The sequence below is a fragment of the Hakea prostrata genome, chromosome 1, assembly GCF_041222555.1.
Source record: "Hakea prostrata isolate BN-2017 chromosome 1, UWA_Hpros_2, whole genome shotgun sequence".
Taxonomy (NCBI): domain Eukaryota; kingdom Viridiplantae; phylum Streptophyta; class Magnoliopsida; order Proteales; family Proteaceae; genus Hakea; species Hakea prostrata.
This window is the reverse complement of record NC_142600.1, coordinates 6,261,198-6,280,598: the sequence shown is the minus strand read 5'-3', so window position 1 is coordinate 6,280,598 and position 19,401 is coordinate 6,261,198. Positions and strand designations below refer to the sequence as shown.

General features: G+C 35.9%; 2 protein-coding genes and 1 non-coding gene across 13 annotated transcripts; 1 reads left to right on the top strand and 2 right to left on the bottom strand.

The window, feature by feature from the left end:
• The first annotated feature begins 931 nt into the window (after window positions 1-931).
• On the top strand, window positions 932-5,366 carry PTAC6 (plastid transcriptionally active 6). Its single transcript, XM_089157841.1, has 7 exons — window positions 932-1,475; window positions 1,564-1,632; window positions 1,917-2,021; window positions 3,390-3,509; window positions 4,190-4,279; window positions 4,365-4,494; window positions 4,643-5,366. The coding sequence occupies exons 1-6, from the start codon at window positions 990-992 to the stop codon at window positions 4,479-4,481; spliced, it is 987 nt and encodes a 328-aa protein (XP_089013967.1). The 5' UTR covers window positions 932-989; the 3' UTR covers window positions 4,482-4,494; window positions 4,643-5,366.
• TRNAV-UAC (transfer RNA valine (anticodon UAC)) lies at window positions 4,917-4,989 on the bottom strand. Its single transcript has one exon. It is a non-coding gene; the product is annotated as a tRNA-Val (tRNA).
• Window positions 5,367-6,523: 1,157 nt separating the features above from the next.
• Window positions 6,524-19,383, bottom strand: LOC149026988 (14-3-3-like protein D). 11 transcript variants are annotated; one of them, XM_089157790.1, is made up of 5 exons: window positions 19,155-19,381; window positions 14,537-14,628; window positions 10,795-10,904; window positions 10,563-10,711; window positions 6,524-7,636 (listed from the first exon to the last, which is right to left on the bottom strand). In XM_089157790.1, the coding sequence occupies exons 1-5, from the start codon at window positions 19,174-19,176 to the stop codon at window positions 7,563-7,565; spliced, it is 447 nt and encodes a 148-aa protein (XP_089013916.1). In that variant the 5' UTR covers window positions 19,177-19,381; the 3' UTR covers window positions 6,524-7,562. The 11 variants fall into 11 exon arrangements, 3 of the variants coding, with proteins under 3 accessions (XP_089013916.1, XP_089013925.1, XP_089013908.1); XR_016173874.1 differs by lacking the exons at window positions 6,524-7,636; window positions 14,537-14,628 and adding exons at window positions 12,960-13,115; window positions 13,192-13,278 and having other exon boundaries at window positions 9,634-10,711; window positions 19,155-19,383; XR_016173872.1 differs by lacking the exons at window positions 6,524-7,636; window positions 14,537-14,628; window positions 19,155-19,381 and adding exons at window positions 12,960-13,115; window positions 13,192-13,278; window positions 14,849-15,319 and having other exon boundaries at window positions 9,634-10,711.
• Between the last annotated feature and the right edge of the window lie 18 nt (window positions 19,384-19,401).

The following is a 19,401-nucleotide window of genomic DNA, read 5'->3' as shown; positions in this document are numbered from 1 at the left end:
TTGAAGTTTACCTTTTTCTGTTGAAAAGAAAAAGAACCAGAAGAGCTAAAACACATACGAAACATGGGTGAAGAATGCTGAACCATCGCGTGGAACATGTTAAATTATTGGTTGACAATCGACCACACATTCAAGTTTTATATTTCAAATAATTGGTATATAAGAACTGAGGCACCGATAAATCATACGGGCATGTTTGTTGAGGTGGGATACCCACAATGTATCCATGCACAACAAGAAGTGGAGGACCAAAATCCATATAGGCATTATTCATTGTTCACCAAGATTTACATTTATATTTCTATGATAGGAAGGTATATTTATATTTTTTCGACATGATAATCTTCTTAATGCACATAATCAATCTAATCTTTATGGTGAATAGACTACTTTCCCCTTTTGAATTAGGATCCTCACCCGCCAGGGGAGGAGCACCAGCAGCTTTACCACCACAAATCCTGTGGGACTCACAGGTAAAAAAAAAAAAACCCATCACCCAACCCTTGGGTCTCCTGTATTTATAGTGGTAAAACCGTGGGAAAGCACCCCGACGTGTAGCTGATTTGGACTCCCCCTTTTTCCCCTCCCTCTCTCGTCCCTTGGGTCTATAACCACTATTTCTTGTAACTAGTTTGTGAGAAAAGGGAATCAAAATTTAGGATTTGTTTTATTGAAAAATAATGCTAGTTTTTATTTTTCAAAAATATTCTCGGTTTTTTTGTTGATAATTATTTATTTAAAAAAAATCCTCATTCCTTGTTCCCTGTATGGCTGTATACAAAAAGCGCACTTAAAAGTCATATGAAAAAATCATGTAATCTTTTTTTTATTTTAAAAGTTACATTTTCAGATTCCTTTTTATTGGCTGTAGCTGGGGTAGCTGGAACGTTAAATAGAACTTTTTACACACGAAGGTTCAGTATGAGTTGTCTGATCCACTTACCTTCCGCTGTGCTCTATTTCTCACTAACAAGGTAACTACAGAAGCCATGGTTACCGCCATGAGAGCTCTGGTTCTTCTCCCTCAGTCTTCTCTCACACTCAAACTTCCGACCACCGCTTCCTCCCTCACTTCCCATTCTCGATGTTCAGTCCTGAGCTTCACATCTTTCGCTGTGAAACCACTCTATTCTCTGACAAGACAGAGAAACGATTTCAGTGTTAGGGCTGACGACGGCGACGGCGACTACGACCCTGATGAAGAAGAAGTAGAAGAAGTCGACAACAAGAAGGACTATGACGTCGAGTACGACCGCCTCTTCGGCGGCGCTGCCGTTGTCTCCACTACTGAGGGTGGCGATGATATAGAAATGGTGCAGAGTAAGAGCTTTGTTTCGATTCAGGGTTCGGACTCGGATATGGTGGTGGATTACAGGATTAATGAGGACGAATTCCACAAGATTAGCTTGTTTGATTGTGATTTCTTTATCAGGAAGCCACCTGATCCTGATAACGATGTCTATGATTTCAGAGAGGTTATTTTACTTGGTTTTTAGTATTTTCTGAATGGAAAAAGGTCTTGCATTTCATGAGCTGATTTTATTTTTATCTTTTGTCTGATAGATGTACGTTACTCCTCCGGATACCGATGTTTATACTATCCCTAAATTTCTAGCTCCAATGCCTCAGAAGGTGATGATCTTATTAGCTCCGTTTTGCTTCTTTTGGCTTAGGGCTCATTGCTAGTTTTGACTGTGAAATGCTTAATGTTTTATTAATTGAGCTATTAAATGAGAATTTTGATTTAATTATTTATTCCTGAATTAATAAGCTATGGTTTTCAGTACTTGACAGTTAATGGACATTCTTTTGTGTGTGAGGCTGACTGAACAAATTATTGGAACTTCTTTTTTCCCCTGATGGTCGATTAAATTATGAATTTTGAACTGATCGGTTATACGTTTTTATTTGCATAGTATATTCGATGTTCAAAAAGTGATTATGGATGCTACAATGTGACTGAGCCACCAATTGACGCACCCCGTGATCCACTGTACAAAAGTGAGAGGGAAGTTATGAAGGTATTGGTGAATATTTGGGATTTATAATTACTTTATTCTTTGAATTTCCTTGTGTACTATTTGTTTCTGGTTTTTGTATTTGTGTATATAAGCTACAGTTCTCTATGATTCTGTCCAGACCAAAATCATTCTGTTCAATTTACTCAAAGGCAGGACTGTTATGAACACATATTTAAGATATCTGTATCCGGCCCTTTATTCACTAAGCTCTGGGCAGTGCCCCGATTCTCACTGAACTCGTGGAGTCCATGATATATCATTGTGTAAAACTTCTCATCTTCTTGTATCTCACTATTTAAGTTAGCAGAATTAGGGAAGTCCTGTGATTTGACCCCTTTTCTTTTGGGAGGGGAGCGGGGTTTGGGAATGGACTTAGAAGATAAAGCGGATGAATGCTTCTGTGTGGGTGACCCTTGAAAACACAACAAACTCGTAAAAAGCCGATATTTTTCTAACTGAGGAAAACCAGGAACCTTTGCCAAATGAAGCATTACTGGCTACAATGTAAGTAATGCATAAAACAAACTCTCTCTCTCTCTCTCTCTAATTTTGTATAAGCCACATGTCATATGTGAAGATATGTACTTGTCATAAAGATCAGAATTTTCTAGCCTTAAAGAAAGAAAAGAGGAAGTATGGGAAGGAATGACAAGAAATATCAGAATATTTAATCAGAAGAGATCATGGAAGCAAGAGTTCATTGGCCATCATCCTCGGAAGTGAGAATGTACAATGCCTCCTTACATCTCTGCAGTGAGTAAAAAATTCCACATATCACCATTGCTACTAGAGCTGCTTGTCTTTTGTCAAGGGTTGTGATTTAGTTTTTGATATTGCAAGTAGGGGGAAGCAGCTAATTCAGTAGCATTTGCTGCAATCATGGCTTGGTATCATTGTGTTAATAGTAAATGATTTGTAGTATGTTAGTGAACTGGTCAGCTACAAAAATGGGACTTCATAAGTTCAAACTTGAGAACAGAACAAAAACTTGAAGAAAGTGAAACATAAATGTTATCGTATTAGGTGGGAGGACTCTTTATTATGTGAGACGATGCTCGTTCCTCTCCCCAATGATTTTCACTCCAACAGATTTGAACTTTTTGCTTGTTGATTATAAGCTGTCTACAATTCTTAGTTAAAAAAAAAGAAAGCTCTTGTGAATATAATGGGATCTTGTTACTTGCTGAATTTATTTTATTTCATTTGACAGTGTATATTCTACATTTTTGTAACATGGTTAATTTGCTAAATTAAGTAGTAAACGTTTTGTTACATAGAGGTCTAGACATGTCCTTTGGTTCAAGATATAGCACGATGTATACAACTTTCATACCTTTACTTATCGGACAATGCCTTGGTCACCTGCAGGTTTTCTTGACAAAGCACTTCAGAAACAGGAGATCTGGTGATCCAGAATTTGTACTGGATTTTGAGGAGATCTATGTCATTGATTCAAAAACTAAGTCAATCACCAGAGCAAAAGTATTGGTGAGGCATCCCTTGTCAGCATAACTCTCTGGATTGCATGTTCATGTATGGCTAAACTTGTTCTGCATTAAACTGTTTCTTTTGCCACTGGGCCTTCTTTTTGCCTACATCATTCTTTTTCTTTCATTTCTCTGTATTTTTGATGAGGATATGTTGGATGGTTTTAACAAAAAACCTTTAGACCCCAAGGCATTAAACTTGAGTTTCCTCTCCTTTTCTTCAATCCTAGACAATGAATTAATGGAACCTTTCAAACCTTAACGTTGGCTCCAGTCCCGTGATATTGAAATCTGGCTTATTACTTTGCTGGATGTGGTGGGACACTGTCTTTGAATTTCTTGAGGATGGTTTTCATTCTGCTGAGCTGCATCAAAATTTCACAAGCTAGTGTACCAAGATTAAATTACTGGTTGAAGTGGAAATTTTATGATTTCAATATGGTAGATGTAATTGTTGCGTACTTATGTGTCGTAAGTCTTGCTTACCCTGTGATTCTCTTCAGCCATGGTAATTTCACAAAAAAATTGTTGTTTCATGTCAATAAGATTTGTGAAATCTGGGCAGTTACGTGTGTAAATTCTATCAATAGATCATTATTTGCCCAAAGCATTACTTGAAATCTTGCTCTATTGACGTGCCTTTTTGGGGATTGAAAGTTCAGCTTGATTGTTTCTTGATAGGTTACTGCTCCAGGGGGAAGGAATAGGGATAGAAAGCGGGACTTACTTATCATTCGTGATAATGGGAATTCTTTCAAAATTGTTGATCTGGTGACTAAACCTCCACTCTCAATGCATGCCAGCCAATTTGTGTCTAATTATAGAGATTCCTCATTCTGGTATCTTTTTTCTTCAGAGCGAAAGAGATGATCCCACCACTGTTATCGAGAGGGAAGAATGGATTAAAACAAGACAAGACATGGAGAGACACCTCAGAAAGTTAAGGGACTTCAGTGAATCGAATTGGTTCTGAGCAATGGTCAATGGTACTTTAAATTATGTTCAAGAAGCTTTGCAACAGACTAACTGCATATGAATTTTAGAAGATGAAGTTTTCCTGTCCACTCTCAATGCATGCCAGCCAATTTGTGTCTAATTATAGAGATTCCTCATTCTGGTTTCTTTTTTCTTCAGAGCGAAAGAGATGATCCCACCACTGTTATCGAGAGGGAAGAATGGATTAAAACAAGACAAGACATGGAGAGACACCTCAGAAAGTTAAAGGACTTCAGTGAATCGAATTGGTTCTGAGCAATGGTCAATGGTACTTTAAATTATCTTCAAGAAGCTTTGCAACTGACTAACTGCATATGAATTTTAGAAGATGAAGTTTTCCTGTGCATTACTTAGTGGGGCTGGTTTCAATTTTATTTCGATAAGACGAGTAAAACTTAAAAAAAAATTCATTTGATGCTGCCCAGGATCGAACTGGAGACCTTTAGTGTGTAAGACTAACGTGATAACCACTACACCACAGCATCATTTATTAGTTGTGAGTGAAAGTTTTTAAAATATCCAAAGAGTCCTTATCCTGGTTGTAAGGAAACTGAGTTTGGAGAGAGACTTGAGGGAAGAAGACTTATACTAACAGTTGTTAGAAGACATGCATTTTATTATGACTTATGAAAATCAAATAGCCATACAATTTGGCGTGATGTTTAGCTATAATAAGTTTATTGTTAAAAGTATTCACCGAATACGGCATTTTTACTTTCTTCTCTTATACATTAATGTAATTGTTAGAATTTGATTATGAAATTTCAAGAGAAAGGCGTAAGACATTGTAGGAAACCAACCATGTATTCACCATTGAGAATTCTGTCCGGGTTGGGTTTTTCAACCCTTCTCTGATCTTTAGCCTAAATTTCCATGGGCTTGTTGAATCCTTAAATGTCTGCGAATGTTTTTCAACGAAAATTTCTGTTATTTCACATGTACTTAAATGTATATATATGTATATAAATCATACAATTATGAACTTAAGGGATACAAATACATTTTATCTACTTCCAATGCCACCTCTGTATTCAATCAATCAATTAGACATTTCTATTAGTAATAAATGACATCTATAATAGTCAAAATAAAATTCTTAAAATTATTTGAATCAATTTAATTCTCAATTTCTCTTCTTCTCATTTTTTCAAAGAAACCACTAACAATCAAAGGAATATGAAGAGTTTCTCTTGAAAACCAGTAAATGTTAATTGAGAAGGAAGACATTGCAGTAAAAGCATTTAATCAAAATCACGTATCTAAAAGATAAACTTATTCCAAATTTCTACTTTAGCTATTGTTAACATATTCACTAGTAAGAAAATACATTGATTGTTATGTTCTTTTAAGAGATCCTCTAGCCAAGGATTAAAGTATCGGTATCGAGTATCGTATCGGTCATTTGATTTTAAGAGACGTATCGTCCTGTATCGAGTATTGTATCACTCTAGCTAACGTATTTTAGTGTAATTCAATGGAGAAATGTATCGAAATGTATCGAAATGTATCGTATCGGTTGGATCAAATACGGATACATATCGGCTAGTATCGCATGGTATCGTGGGATACTTTAAACCTTGCCTCTAGCATCAATACATATATATACTTTTTGTCTCTTTTATGATAACAATATGAACACTTTTTATGCTCTTTTGTGATTCAAATTCATGTGCCAATATGAATTCAAAATTTTAAGTTTTAAATTGTTTCAACAATGATCTTGTAAAACCCTTCCCAACAATTGACTTATTTAAATATGAAAATTTTCATCATTTTTTCAATTTCAACTGGTAAAGTATCTTTTCACTCTCTATTGTAGATCCCTCTTTAATTTTGAAGTTATTAGGTTTAGGATAAACCCTTAAAATTAGGAGGATATGACCACTAAGAATAAAATTGTAGTCACATTTTTAATGTTAGTAACCCTATGATGGTATTGAGGTTGGAAGGAGAAATTTGCAAGAAGGGGTGCAAGTTTGGGCTTGATCCATGCTAAGTGCCAACAAGGCCTACGCTCAAGATTTTGGCCTTGGTGCAGGTCAGGGGCAAAATCTTCTTGATTCTTAATCTATCTTCCAATAATAAATATCAAAGTAGATGATTCAGTAAACAGAGATTTTAGGTTCATAGTTGAGGTTATCTTGAGCGAAAGTTGAATCGAGAGTAAAATTTAAGACATTGACAATAGACTTCGTGCTATTTATAATTTGGAACCATAAAACCAGAAAAGGAACCAACGAAAAAATTTCATGTCTCACAAACCTATACAAATTAGTGTCGCCTGTCACATCAATTTTCACAACCCCACCCATTACATACAAAAACACACACGGGTCAAACCCATTCTCTCATGTGCTTTCAATTACCTATGCCTAAACCTTTTCGGGGGAAAAATCGTCTGTACACATTTCTCTGCTGTGCGCAGGAGTGCACCACTATAGATTGACGCCTAGATTATACCAAATAAAATGATGAGATTAAGATATCAATTTTAAGTGAAAAAGACCCGAAGCCATTTTAACCTATACATGCCCATTTTCGATAACCCGCCCACAATTTTCCCATTGTTGAGATTCTCTTTCTCCCTCCATGGAAGGTTTAGGGTTTTCAGTTTTAATGAAAACGAAATCACAGTAGAGTTGCATTGTAAAATCCATGGAAGGGAGAATGTGTAAAATGAATGCTGAACAAAGTATGATTTAAGCTGCCAATGATGGGTTTGTGAAGCAGTTAATGACCTGCCCTCCCACGGGGAGGTCCTAGGTTTGCAACTACTCAAGCTACCTTTCCACACAAAAAAAAAATAAAAATGATATAGGATCTGGATTAGTACTGCGGGATGATGATCAATTTTTTTTTTTAATGGGATAATTTTCCTTCTGAAACATATTTTTGTTTTCTTATTTTCCCCAAATTTCTTTTAATTGCACCATTCAGTTCATCTTAGAAAACAGAGTTTTCAATAGCTGCAAAATACTAATAATCTATTGATGGCTCTGGTGTTGAGGATGAATCACCATCTCTGTCTCCATAATGATTTGCTGTAACTGATAGAAAACTAATTTCCCAAGTTCCAGCTCCAGCTTGGCCAGCTTCTAGTGTCTACGCTATCTCTGCTCCATTCATCGCATTCTAAGGAAGCAAATAGAAAGGAAAGGAAAAAGACAAAAGAACCTGTTAATCTTGTGTTGCATAAGATAACCTTAAGAAAAGTGGTGAGAGAGGATATGGATAGCTTAGACCTTGTATGATTGTCCATGTAACCAAACCCATTTAGTCTATAAAAGATTTTGTTATTGTTGTTGGCTTTTATTTTTGGTAAACTCTCTAATCAGTTTCCTGCCAGTAGAAGCTTCAAGTTTTGGAAAACTTAAACATTTGGATTGATTGACGCAAGTGCAACAGGGGTAGAGGACTAAAGACTGTGAAGGTCTATGAAACTCATATTCGGCTGAAGAGGTAAATGATCTTAAGATAAGCTGATATGAAAAGTATCCCAGCTAATTGGGAATGAGATTAACAATTAGACAATGAAACCTCTAAAATTTAATTTGTAGAAGGATATCTTTCAGATTTTTTCACTAAATAGTAAATATGTATTGTTGGTAAGATATCATCACTAGGAAAGCATTTTTTTTTGGATAGAAAGAAAGTATTATAAAGCAATTGAAACAAATACCTCCAACCACTGATAATTTGAGAAATATTTCTGATTATTTCATGGTTGATTTTCTCCACTGTCTTATTTCTTTAATTTAAAATTTTTCTTTCTCAAAATATATATTATTTCCTCTTCAAACTTCATTACACTTTGGATATCATAGAGGTAAAGAAATTTATGATTAACTATCATGCGATGTTTATTTAATAGCTTTCATTCATTTGTTGTTATTGTTTATACTTATCAATTTTCATAATTCATGACTTGGAAAAATGCCAATGAATGGCATGATATCACCCCCTCATACGGCGTGCATTGAACATATTGTTCGAGATATGTTGCACTTATTTTCTTCTTTTTAGTTTCTTTCGTTTCAAGGACTCGCAATTATGTAGCGGATGTCATGTCATAGCTTGGAAGGTCGAGTTTGTTGAGGTGCCTACTATTTGGCCACTCTCCACTTCTTGACTTGGTGAATCCTCCGTTGCTTTGATAAATCCTCAATAAATGATTTTTTTTTTAGACAATAAATGATGTTATTACCAAAAAAAAATGACTTGATATCATAAATTCATGTACTTATTGTATTATTTTCCCTAATTTATAAATTCGTTGTAAAAAAAAAAATTATAATACTTCTCACATCTTGTAACGACTTGAATTTAGTCCATGCAGTATACATCATAAGAAAGAGTAAATTATGTCTACATTCCCTGGATTTTCAAACTATTATATTTATATCCCCTAAAACTCATTGTATTGCCAATTTTAAATAGAAAAAACATATTTATTCTTGATGAATTATATTATAAGTAAATTTGAAAAAATACTTTAAAATCATTTAAAGTTGTTTTCATTTTGTTTACTTAAGCTGGGCCCAAACTCTTGTTTGTTCACTTGAGTGGTCAATATTTTAATTTGCCCGATCTAATGAATTTAGAATATTACAAAAAACCCAATATTTGGTTTTCTGCTAATTTTAACTTTAAAATTATCATTTGACCCATGGGATGAAGGGGGTGAAACAAAATATAATTTTTTTTGTTTTATAGAACTTCATTTAATTTTTCAAAATTTCAAAACAACTCCCTTGTTCACTCAATTTACTGAATAATTTCATATTGCTTGGCTGGGTGAAGAAAGATTTTCTTCCTACATCTCACCAAAAATTCCACCACCGCTAGCAACTACCACCCCTTCCCCTGCTGGCAACCACCGCTATACCCCTTCTCTAGATTGATCAAAGCTAATGAAGGTTCTTAGCGCATTTCACCACTCCTCACTTCCTATCATCCAGGAAGATTATCTTGCCTAGTATTTTAAAACAGTTCATTTAATGGATCTGAGTATGTTGAGATCTCTCTACAGAAAAGGGTAAAGTTTTACTCCTTATTTGTTGGTAGAAACCCTAGATAAAACCCTAGAGAAGGGGCGGAGGTACTAGATTTATCGTTGCTCACAGAATTGCCTCTTTTTTTTTTTTTTTTCTGTGAATAATCTGTCTAGATTTTGTAATATTTAGGGTTTTGTTGAAAAATCAACCTTGTTGGTTTCCTTCTGTGTGCTATCTATAGAGAGGACCAATAATATTCATCTTGGAGACAGATTATAGGACTGATGCTGAAATGGAACTGTACTTCTAGCTAATCCAAAGGGTTTCACATATTACGAATGCTCTAGACCTTCCACATTAGCATCAAGCAATGCAAAAAAAACCCTGTTAGCATACGCTTCAGAGCCAACAATCTTATATTGAAAAATCCTTGGCTTAAACTTATTGAATACCAGTTATTTCCACTAACGGCATGCCAACATTTTCAGGAAAAATCAGATATATGCACATACAGAGCATTGGCAAGCTGGTTGTTTTGAAAAGAATAACATAATCCTTGTATATATCTAATTTACAACATTTGCAACCTAAATGCTAATCATGACAGATTTGAGAAAAAGCATTTTCGGTAAAATACCTATAAATAGTTGATGCTAAGACAAACAATCTTACATGATAAACTAATGAATACCTACTTAATGGGTTAGGGCTACAATATAATACACTAATCATTGCTAGAAACACTGATTTTTCCTCGCTAAAGTCCATATTATCTTTCCTTTAGCAGTTCAAATGTTTCACTGCTTCATCCCCACGATAGGTCCTATAACTGAGCAGCAAGTTCATACTAGTGACTATGACCATCACTAGCAGGCTAAAGTCGATTGGATCACCAAGTATATTGCAAGGAATAGAAAAGTTGATCACTATTTTTATGGATACTGGAGTATTTCAGGAAAGTAGATACAAGACTAATAACAAGTTTGATAATAAGCATGCACCATAAATAACAAAACTGAAAGAAGGCATTATGAGCCTTGCATGAGTTCTATAAGAAAATGTACCTCCATCCTCCGGAATGTCTGACGTCCACAAGGTAAGGTTGTCTCTCAGAAGCTGCATATTTAATGTGCTATCTTTGTAGGATTCCTCACTTAGGGTATCAAGCTCTGAAATTGCTTCATCGAAAGCTTGCTTGGTAAGGTGGCAGGCCCTGTCACAAGATCATGTCCAACTTTACGAGGGATTCAATGAAATGGTAGCAAAAGAATACTCAAAACAAACAGGAATTGATACCTTTCAGGTGAATTCATTATCTCATAATAGACGACAGAGAAATTCAATGCCAAACCCAAACGGATTGGATGGGTGGGAGACAAATCAGATTCTGCAGTACTGAAGGCTGTCTGTGGACAGAATGCACAAAAAAACACAAAAAAGCTAAGCAGGTTAATGCAATTGCACAAATATCTTACTTCTTGACAGAAAATTTTTGCATACGCAATCAAATCTTCAGGATGCCAAGGTTCAGACTACATAGCCCTAACAAACAGCATTTTTCCCAACAGATGGGGAAAAAGTAAAAAAAAGGTATACAATATGAAGAATTTGAACTTGGCACCCCTTACAAATCCATATTTCAAAAACTTGGTAGATCTCAGAGAACTCAAGAATCTCAACCATCTTGAGACAAGATATGTGACACAAAAAATGCACATATTCGAATGAATTGGTTGAAATTTCAAATATTTCAAGAATTCTGGATAAATTTCAAATATTTTAAGAATCTCAACCTGCTTGGTAGGTAGTTGCGTACTCACAGTATTGTATTGTTAAACTATGACAGTAGGGTGTCTTTGATTCATGTATTAGTCATTGTATTGGGGTTGGAGTTTATGTAACAAGCATCCTGAACACTTCATTGTATCTTGTGGCTCATAGCAGAAACTTTAAGTCGTTAACCATGTCTTAAGTTGCAATGTGTCTTTATATATGCACTGCTTGATTATGTCTTAAAGCACTCAAACAATGTCTAGAATAGGCAATCTCAGTTTTCATCATTTAATCTGGCTGAAACAGCTGTTCAAGGACAAGTTTTTGAACCTTGGGCATTACCTTTCATCCAGGTTCCTTGCCAACACTTCAGATCCCCTAGATGTCGTAAAAACTATTAACAAACAGAGTCTAAATTTTGGAATCATGTTACTCTTTTCTGAGTTAACAGTTGCAGACATTCATTTGCATCAGTTCGCGCTGCAACCATACAAAACAACCGCCCTTCCATTTCTGAGATGGTATTGCCTCTGCTTCTTCTATTTATTAAAATTTTCTTTGAAGTCACAAAAAGAATTATAGAACTGAGAAGCATCTCCTTCATAATTAAATTGCATGCCAATCTTAGCCTTAGTTTCGGCTCTATCCATTTTGGTATTCAACATCCTTCACTTATCTTCTTTTTCCCCAAGTATTTGAAGATGATAAGCCTTCACGGTAAAAGAATAATGCATAACTAATAAATAAAATATATGAGTATAAAATCAAATGAAACAAGATTGCACAAAGCTGCAATATCCTTTCAACTCCCTATGTCCCAACATTGTAACCCTACAAAATACGGTTCTTATAAACTCTGTAAGAATAAATAAGAGGTACACTCATAAAAATATAAATAATAGACAACACCAATGGATGTGACAAACAGCCCAAGATGGATGGTTAACCGACAGGAAATGTGTGCATAACTACACATATGGGATAATGCGACCCATCACTGAGGGAAAGAAGGAGCCCCGTAGTTTAAAAACATGAAGGGAACTTATCATATGAATAGGGAATACAGAATAACTTGACTAGCACATACCTACACTCCTATATAAAGCATGCACTCCACCTTCCTTGTAAACACTCATGAAAACATCTTTTATACCATGATCGCAGGCTGCATTTGGTAACTACTCACACCATTCCCAAAACTTTGAAAACCATAGTTATAGAAAAGCAAAACAGAATTCAACCACAATGCAGCAGAAGTTGAAACAATCATCTAGATCAGGAGCTCTGTACAAAAGCTAAGTCAATAAGATTAGCAGTCACAGCATGGACTTACACTTCACACTTGACAACATACCTAATTGCCTACTTATCTGGTATGGGATGCAATAATCCAGGTTTTTAAACTCATCCAACTGACATAAAGTAATTAGATCCTGAACCATTATCATGAATTAGCTTGAGGTGTAATATCAACTAGTGAATAATTTCAAACATTTGGAAACAGAAAGATTAGTTTGACATGTAATGCCTAAACTAGATCAATTTTGGCAGATTACTCCCCAAAAAAGATGTATTGCTTTTATTTTTATTTTTTATAATTGTGAGACATTTAATTCAAAATTTCAAAATTATCAACTTGGTTGTTCAACAGAAAAGTACCAGTGAACCAAGTCAATCTCTGTGAATACCTTAACTGATAAGCTAGTTTTGTTCGAACCAAATCTAAGGGGTAAGTGCACAAAACTGCTATTACTCTAGCTGCTGAACCAACCAATAGATCTATGAGAGGCTATGGAACAATCCGAAGAACACTTGCACCATTTCCTTTGAAAGAAGAAAAAAGCCTGCATAGATAAATCAATTTCAAGGGAGCTGATAATCTCACAAAACAGAGAGTCAAACTCCAAAATTTTTACTCACTTATAAAATCCTAGAACACCTTCATGTTTCAGTAGCTTCTTTAGGGATTGGCAGACATTGAGAGAAATGAAATCCTTCAGTTCTTGTCTGTAGAAATCCAACATGAGAGGAATTACAAATATCTAGGACAAGAAGATGTCATCTAATGGAATCATTAAAAGATGATTCCAAAAAACCAAAAACGAATGATATCAACGGCAAATATTTCATCATACTAGAGCGTCACAAATAAAAGCCTTAATTAATGTTTCCACCCAAAACAGAGACTGTGGGATCTCGCTGAAATTGCCGAAATTTCACAAAGAGAGGGGAGGGTGGAGATCAGGAACTCTATTTAAAACACAGATATCACCAAACCTAATTTCCTGCTGAGAGGAACCATCCACGCCCAGAGGAACCATCAACAAACTTCGCTGCGTTAACAAACGAAGAAGAACCTTGATCCGAACGGGAGAGGGTTTTGGGTCTCGGCTAAATGAAGGACCCGACTTTGTAAATTAAAAAAATTTAAACCCTTCAAATATAAAACCAAATATTAATATTTACAAACATACCCCGCTATTTGATTGTCAGCCGTTCGATCGCATTTGGATGATGTGGTACGATCTGAACCGTCGGCAGCAGCAGGCAGCTGCTGCCGCAAATAAAATCCCTCAAACTTACTTCAAATCTCCATAGAAAAGAAAGAAACACACACACACTCATCAAGAACAAGGTTCCCTGTTTAGCCAGGTCTAAGGAGAGTCAGATGTACATACTTCTAACCCTGTTTCACAATGTCTAGGGAAGGGCCATCCGGATACAAAACAGGGGAAACTGTTTTCTGAACTTGAATCCATAACCATATATTCAAAAGGTAAGTACTTGAACAATAGCATACTAGCATAAACTCAAATCCATAACCACTTCATATTATGCTAATGACTTCATTATGTACCATGCTTGATCACTTCATTATTCCATGGGTTACAAATGTTATTCTATGCCCTTCTTTCAGCCACAAATATAAAAATGACGTCGTATAATATCTTCTGTTTCGGTTGCTATGATCCATTGCTCCTTACTTTCTTTCCCCCTTTCCCACCATAAACATATCCGTATTCATCTGATAAACTGAAACAATCTCATGCTGACAAACAGATAAATGATCCAATCATAATCACAAAAATATGCACTATGATTATGTTTGTTTGCACGTCTCAAGAAGTCTATCCAACCAAAAATCATGTGCTACTGTCACCACTGATTCTTGGAGGAGAGTAAGAACGGAAATCGGAAAGCATTATTAACATAAACATCAAATTGCAGCTTATAAATCTGCAGAATTGAACATGACAACATTTACTTGGCTGATGCACAAATCAAATATTGGTTCAATTGGACGCTCATCATCATTCATAGAAGGCTCAAAGCTTGGAGGTGATCTATTGTATTCATCTGCAAAAATACAATGAAAATTAAATTTGAACCACTTACACCTGGTGTCCTTTTAGGAGCTATCATCTACCATACCCTACACTAACAAAATATGGAAATTGAGGAGGTGGAAGTGTGCCCAGTCCACTATAATCCCACAACTGCAATATCTAGGCATGGACATAATGAATGTAGCCTTACTCCCTAGGCTACAAATAACTTTATTAGTTAGACTGAAGACCTGCTAAATTGCCAAACGTAGCTCCTTCATATCCTTGAATGGAGCTCTAAAATCTCACAATCTGATGTACATAGCATATGGGAGCTAAACATTATGCTTTAACACACAAACTAGCCATCATTTGTGCAAGCTTGGAGGTTGACAATACCACATGTGACTTAGGCAAAACCCCCTCTCTTCTAATGGCTGCAGTTCCAGTTTCTTCAGCCCCCCCTTCTGTAACAGCTGAGCTGCGGTTCCAGTTTCTACAACCGCTCCCTGGGTGCTAGTTCCTTCTCCCAGTCCCAACAAACTGTAGTTCTTCTGCCACAGCCCCAAGTAGCTGTAATCCTTTTGCCATTGTCTGGGCTAGCTGTAAGTCTTCATTCCCAGCCCCAACTAGCTGTAAGTCTTCTTTCCCAGCCCCAGCTGGTTGCAAGTCTTCTACAAGCTGCAAATCTTCTCCCTCAGCCCCAGCGCCAGCTAGCTGTAAGTCTTATGCCCCTGTTGGCTGAAAGTCTTTTGCCCCGGCCTGTTTCCATTCTGCTGGTAAACTTTATATAAGGCAACCTTGTCTTCTTTCCGGCTTCCCGTGTACTCATTGTAAAACCAAGTAGTGTCTTTGTAGCCAGTGCCTTCCATTTCTTTGTACTTGAATGTTTTTTTTTCCAATACTACATTGCCCTCTTTGATTTCGCATGTGGAGCTAAAAGTCCATTTTCCTTCGGAATTGTGTCTGACATTCTTGTCTTCTTTTGGTGAGAAAAAGTATCATTCAAACATCGTTTGTTTGAATGCCCCTATCAGTGATTTTGCTTGGTGCTTCTGCTTTAATAACAGAGACAGTTATCAATCCTGCTTTTGTGTTTGCTGTTTTGTTTTTTATCCTATTTGTGAGGTAGTATTTGATCAATATGTCGTTAGTTCGTTTGAATGTAAGGTGTGGATAATCATTTAAGAAGGATTGTATGGATGACCTTCTTAAAGGATTATCCACACCTTACGTTCAAACCAACTGACGACATATTGATCAATACTACCTCACAAATAGGATAAAAAACAAAACAACAAACACAAAAACATGATTGATAACAGAGGCAGATATTAAAGCAGAAGCACCAAGCAAAATCACTGATAGGGGCATTCAAACAAACGATGGTTGAATGATACTTTTTCTCACCAAAAGAAGACAAGAATGTCAGACACAATTCCGAAGGAAAATGGGCTTTTAGCTCCACATGCGAAATCAAAGAGGGCAATGTAGTATTGGAAAAAAAAAACATTCAAGTACAAAGAAATGGAAGGCACTGGCTACAAAGACACTACTTGGTTTTACAATGAGTACACGGGAAGCCGGAAAGAAGACAAGGTTGCCTTATATAAAGTTTACCAGCAGAATGGAAACAGGCCGGGGCAAAAGACTTTACAGCCAAACAGTGGCTTGGGCTGCCGACGCCAGAGGGGGGGAGAAGATTTGCAGCTTGTAGAAGACTTGCAACCAGCTGGGGCTGGGAAAGAAGACTTACAGCTAGTTGGGGCTGGGAATGAAGACTTACAGCTAGCCCAGACAATGGCAAAAGGATTACAGCTACTTGGGGCTGTGGCAGAAGAACTACAGTTTGTTGGGACTGGGCAACAAGAGTTGCAACCAATTAATCCCCGATGACAAAAGGGGAAAGAGAAAATCTCCCACGCCGACGTCATCCAAAAGTATCTGAAATAGATACATATTCTGCATTATGACAAAATGATTGTTAGAACTGACATCAAAGCGGAAACCCCCGAAAGAATAATGGGTTAGACCCTCATTATAAGCCAATATTTTAATTATGCATATACATGATATTTTTCGTGCTAACTTTTGATATTTAATTGCAAAAATTGGAATAAACGAAGGAGGAGAATTGTGATTTTATTCTCCAAAAAAACCCAAGAGAATAAAAAACCCAAGAGGAACTAGAAAGAAAACAATAATGGAAGGTGAGTTAGAAAAACCACCAACAAAATTTCTGTGAAAGGATCTAAAGTAGGACTCAAGACCTCGTTTTACTACAAGAAAAAGGAAGGCACATCATACAACATGACTGATTGGACATACGATGAATACACCCAATCCAATGATGACCTGCATGCCTTATACAAGGTAAGGAAGTATCAACATAGAAATCCGAAGAAAAGAAACAAGGGAGAAGGAACCAGCACCTAGGGAGCTGTTAAAGAAGCGGTTGAAGAAACTGGAACAACAGCTATTACAGAAGGGGGCTGAAGAAACTGGAACAACAGCTATTACAGAAGGGGGCTGAAGAAACTGGAACCGCAGCCGTTAGAAGAGAGGCAGCTGTTACAGATGGGGGGCTGAAGAAACTGGAACCGCAGCCATTAGAAGAGAGGGGTTGAAGAAACTGAAACCACAGCTGTTAGATAAGTGGGGGTTGAAGAAGCTGGAACGCAGGCAAGTGGTAGAGAAATGGACAAAAAACTGAACTGACACCCAAGACACCTAGAAGTAAATACCCTAGCAAGGGGGGCACATTTCATTATACTTGATAATTTCACCTGTGGATAATTTCATCAATATTTGGAAACAAAATGCATGAATGATAAAGTAGATATCCCGATGGTTTTTATGATCAGGAAAACTATTTTGTTGAATCTGATAACCTCCCATATGGTTTAGTGAGCATAGCTGTGAGCATGCTCACCAAAGGATTGGTTCGTTCATTACATCAAAAAGATTCTTAAATCCATCCTAAACTCAAAAAATGAGATGCATTTTAATGCACATGAAGAATGATATATATGATAATGGTTCTTGGACTAGCTAGAGCTTGTCTTGTGCTTTTTCCATAGACTCTTGGCAAAAAATGACCATACCTATTAGTTTGAAACCAATAGGGGTTGTGCCATTTAAAGAGGGTGCACTACAGCAATAATCCACTAGGCCATTTTGGTTGTCTTTATCAGTACTGTATATATTGCAAGAGCAAACAACATTAAGATGTTTACAAAATGAATGCATTAGTTGCATCATTATCAGATACTATTTAAACAATGGAGAGAACTGTAAATTTATTTTCTCAAAAAAATAATTTATAAGCCTAGATGTTAGACGCATAATTTTTCCCATCACAATTCAAATGAAAAATGCATTTTTAAATTACTTAAAAATACAAGTAAATTAAAAATTCAAAGAATCTTGATTCTCGACTCTCAACTCTCCGTCTTCAATGAGAGCACTCATAGCTTAAAATAAATCTATTTGTACCTCCACCTTGCACCGTACAAGCTCGAAATTACAAATGTTAAATTAGAGGAAGAAACCATCTACATGTTTATGTAGAGATGAAAAGATGGACATAAGTGTGCTTGTTCACAATGTAGCCATTGATATTTATGCAAATTGTGAATCTATTGACAAGGCATGTGATGTTTTCAATGTAGTGTGTGCTAAACTAAGAGCCTTTTGTCATAAAATACCATAACTATATATGGCACTTACAATCAAATAAATTAATTTAGAATTTTACATCAATTTTATAATTAACTTAACAAATTGATAAATTAATTTCACTTTACTTTATTTGCAATCAAAAGACATAAAAGGAAAAAAAATATATTTTAATTTCAATCCACATCCTTTCATTTTCCTTTCTCATTCACCATGCAATCAACCTACTCTTAGGCTCTTAGCTAGCATCCGATGAGAATTTCAAAGATAAAAATATCCATGATTTTAGGTAGAAATGACTACAGATCAAACTATGGAATGTTGCGGATCAATTTCGGAGATAAAAATGATTAAATGAATTATCATTTAATTAATCAGATAGAATCAACTTTAATATTTAATACCATCCGGATGATTGCAATCAACAGATATAGATTTTGATTTTTAATATGCTAATATATATTTTGATTTTGATTTTTAATATGCTAATATATATTTTGAAAAAAAAAAAAATTGACCCAACAGACAACAACATATCGTTGAGGATGAATTTTGACCAACAAATTGATCCAAAAACTAAAATAGATTTTGAATAAAAAAAACAGAGAATCAAAGAAAAACGAAATACTTGAAATTTCAAGAACAAAGTGGGTCTCAAAGTAGATAAATTTTAAGTGGTTCCAAAAACCATACATTTGACCTAAACAACGCTAAAATACATTCAAATATAGCAAGGATATTTGATTACGAGAACCCGTAGTAGAAATGAAATAAACAAAAGATCAGAGTTCAATGGTAAGACAGCAAAATAAAAGAATAGATCAGATAAAAGAAATCTAAAAATTAATAACTAACGATTCAATAAGAAATAAAACTCACCTTCGGCAACAGAACTGCACATCACGTCGCTTGAAGCCACTGAGAAACTTGAGAAGGCTTCAAAACTTGAGAAGAATTTCGGCAGGGACAATAATTAGTTAAATCGCAAACCGCATCACTTGAAGCCTCTCAGAAACTTGAAAGGCGTTTCGGCAGCAGGAAGAAGACACGATCTTAAGGGCGTCCTCCTCATGTAAACTGCGTTTAGGGTTTCTCTACATGCCACGCCGTTGGATTTTGATCGGAG

Excerpts from the sequence above, each read along its gene's own strand:
- LOC149026988 (XM_089157782.1), bottom strand. The coding sequence starts at position 19,176 with ATGTGCAGTTCTGTTGCCGAAG. Across the intron at positions 10,905-14,536 it reads TTGATTTGTGCATCAGCCAA|ACAGCCTTCAGTACTGCAGA; the intron begins GTAAATGTTGTC and ends TTCTGTCCACAG. Across the intron at positions 10,712-10,794 it reads ATAATGAATTCACCTGAAAG|GGCCTGCCACCTTACCAAGC; the intron begins GTATCAATTCCT and ends ATCTTGTGACAG.
- PTAC6 (XM_089157841.1), top strand. The coding sequence starts at position 990 with ATGGTTACCGCCATGAGAGCTCTGGTTCTTCTCCCTCAGTCTTCTCTC. Across the intron at positions 1,633-1,916 it reads TAGCTCCAATGCCTCAGAAG|TATATTCGATGTTCAAAAAG; the intron begins GTGATGATCTTA and ends TTATTTGCATAG. Across the intron at positions 2,022-3,389 it reads GTGAGAGGGAAGTTATGAAG|GTTTTCTTGACAAAGCACTT; the intron begins GTATTGGTGAAT and ends GGTCACCTGCAG.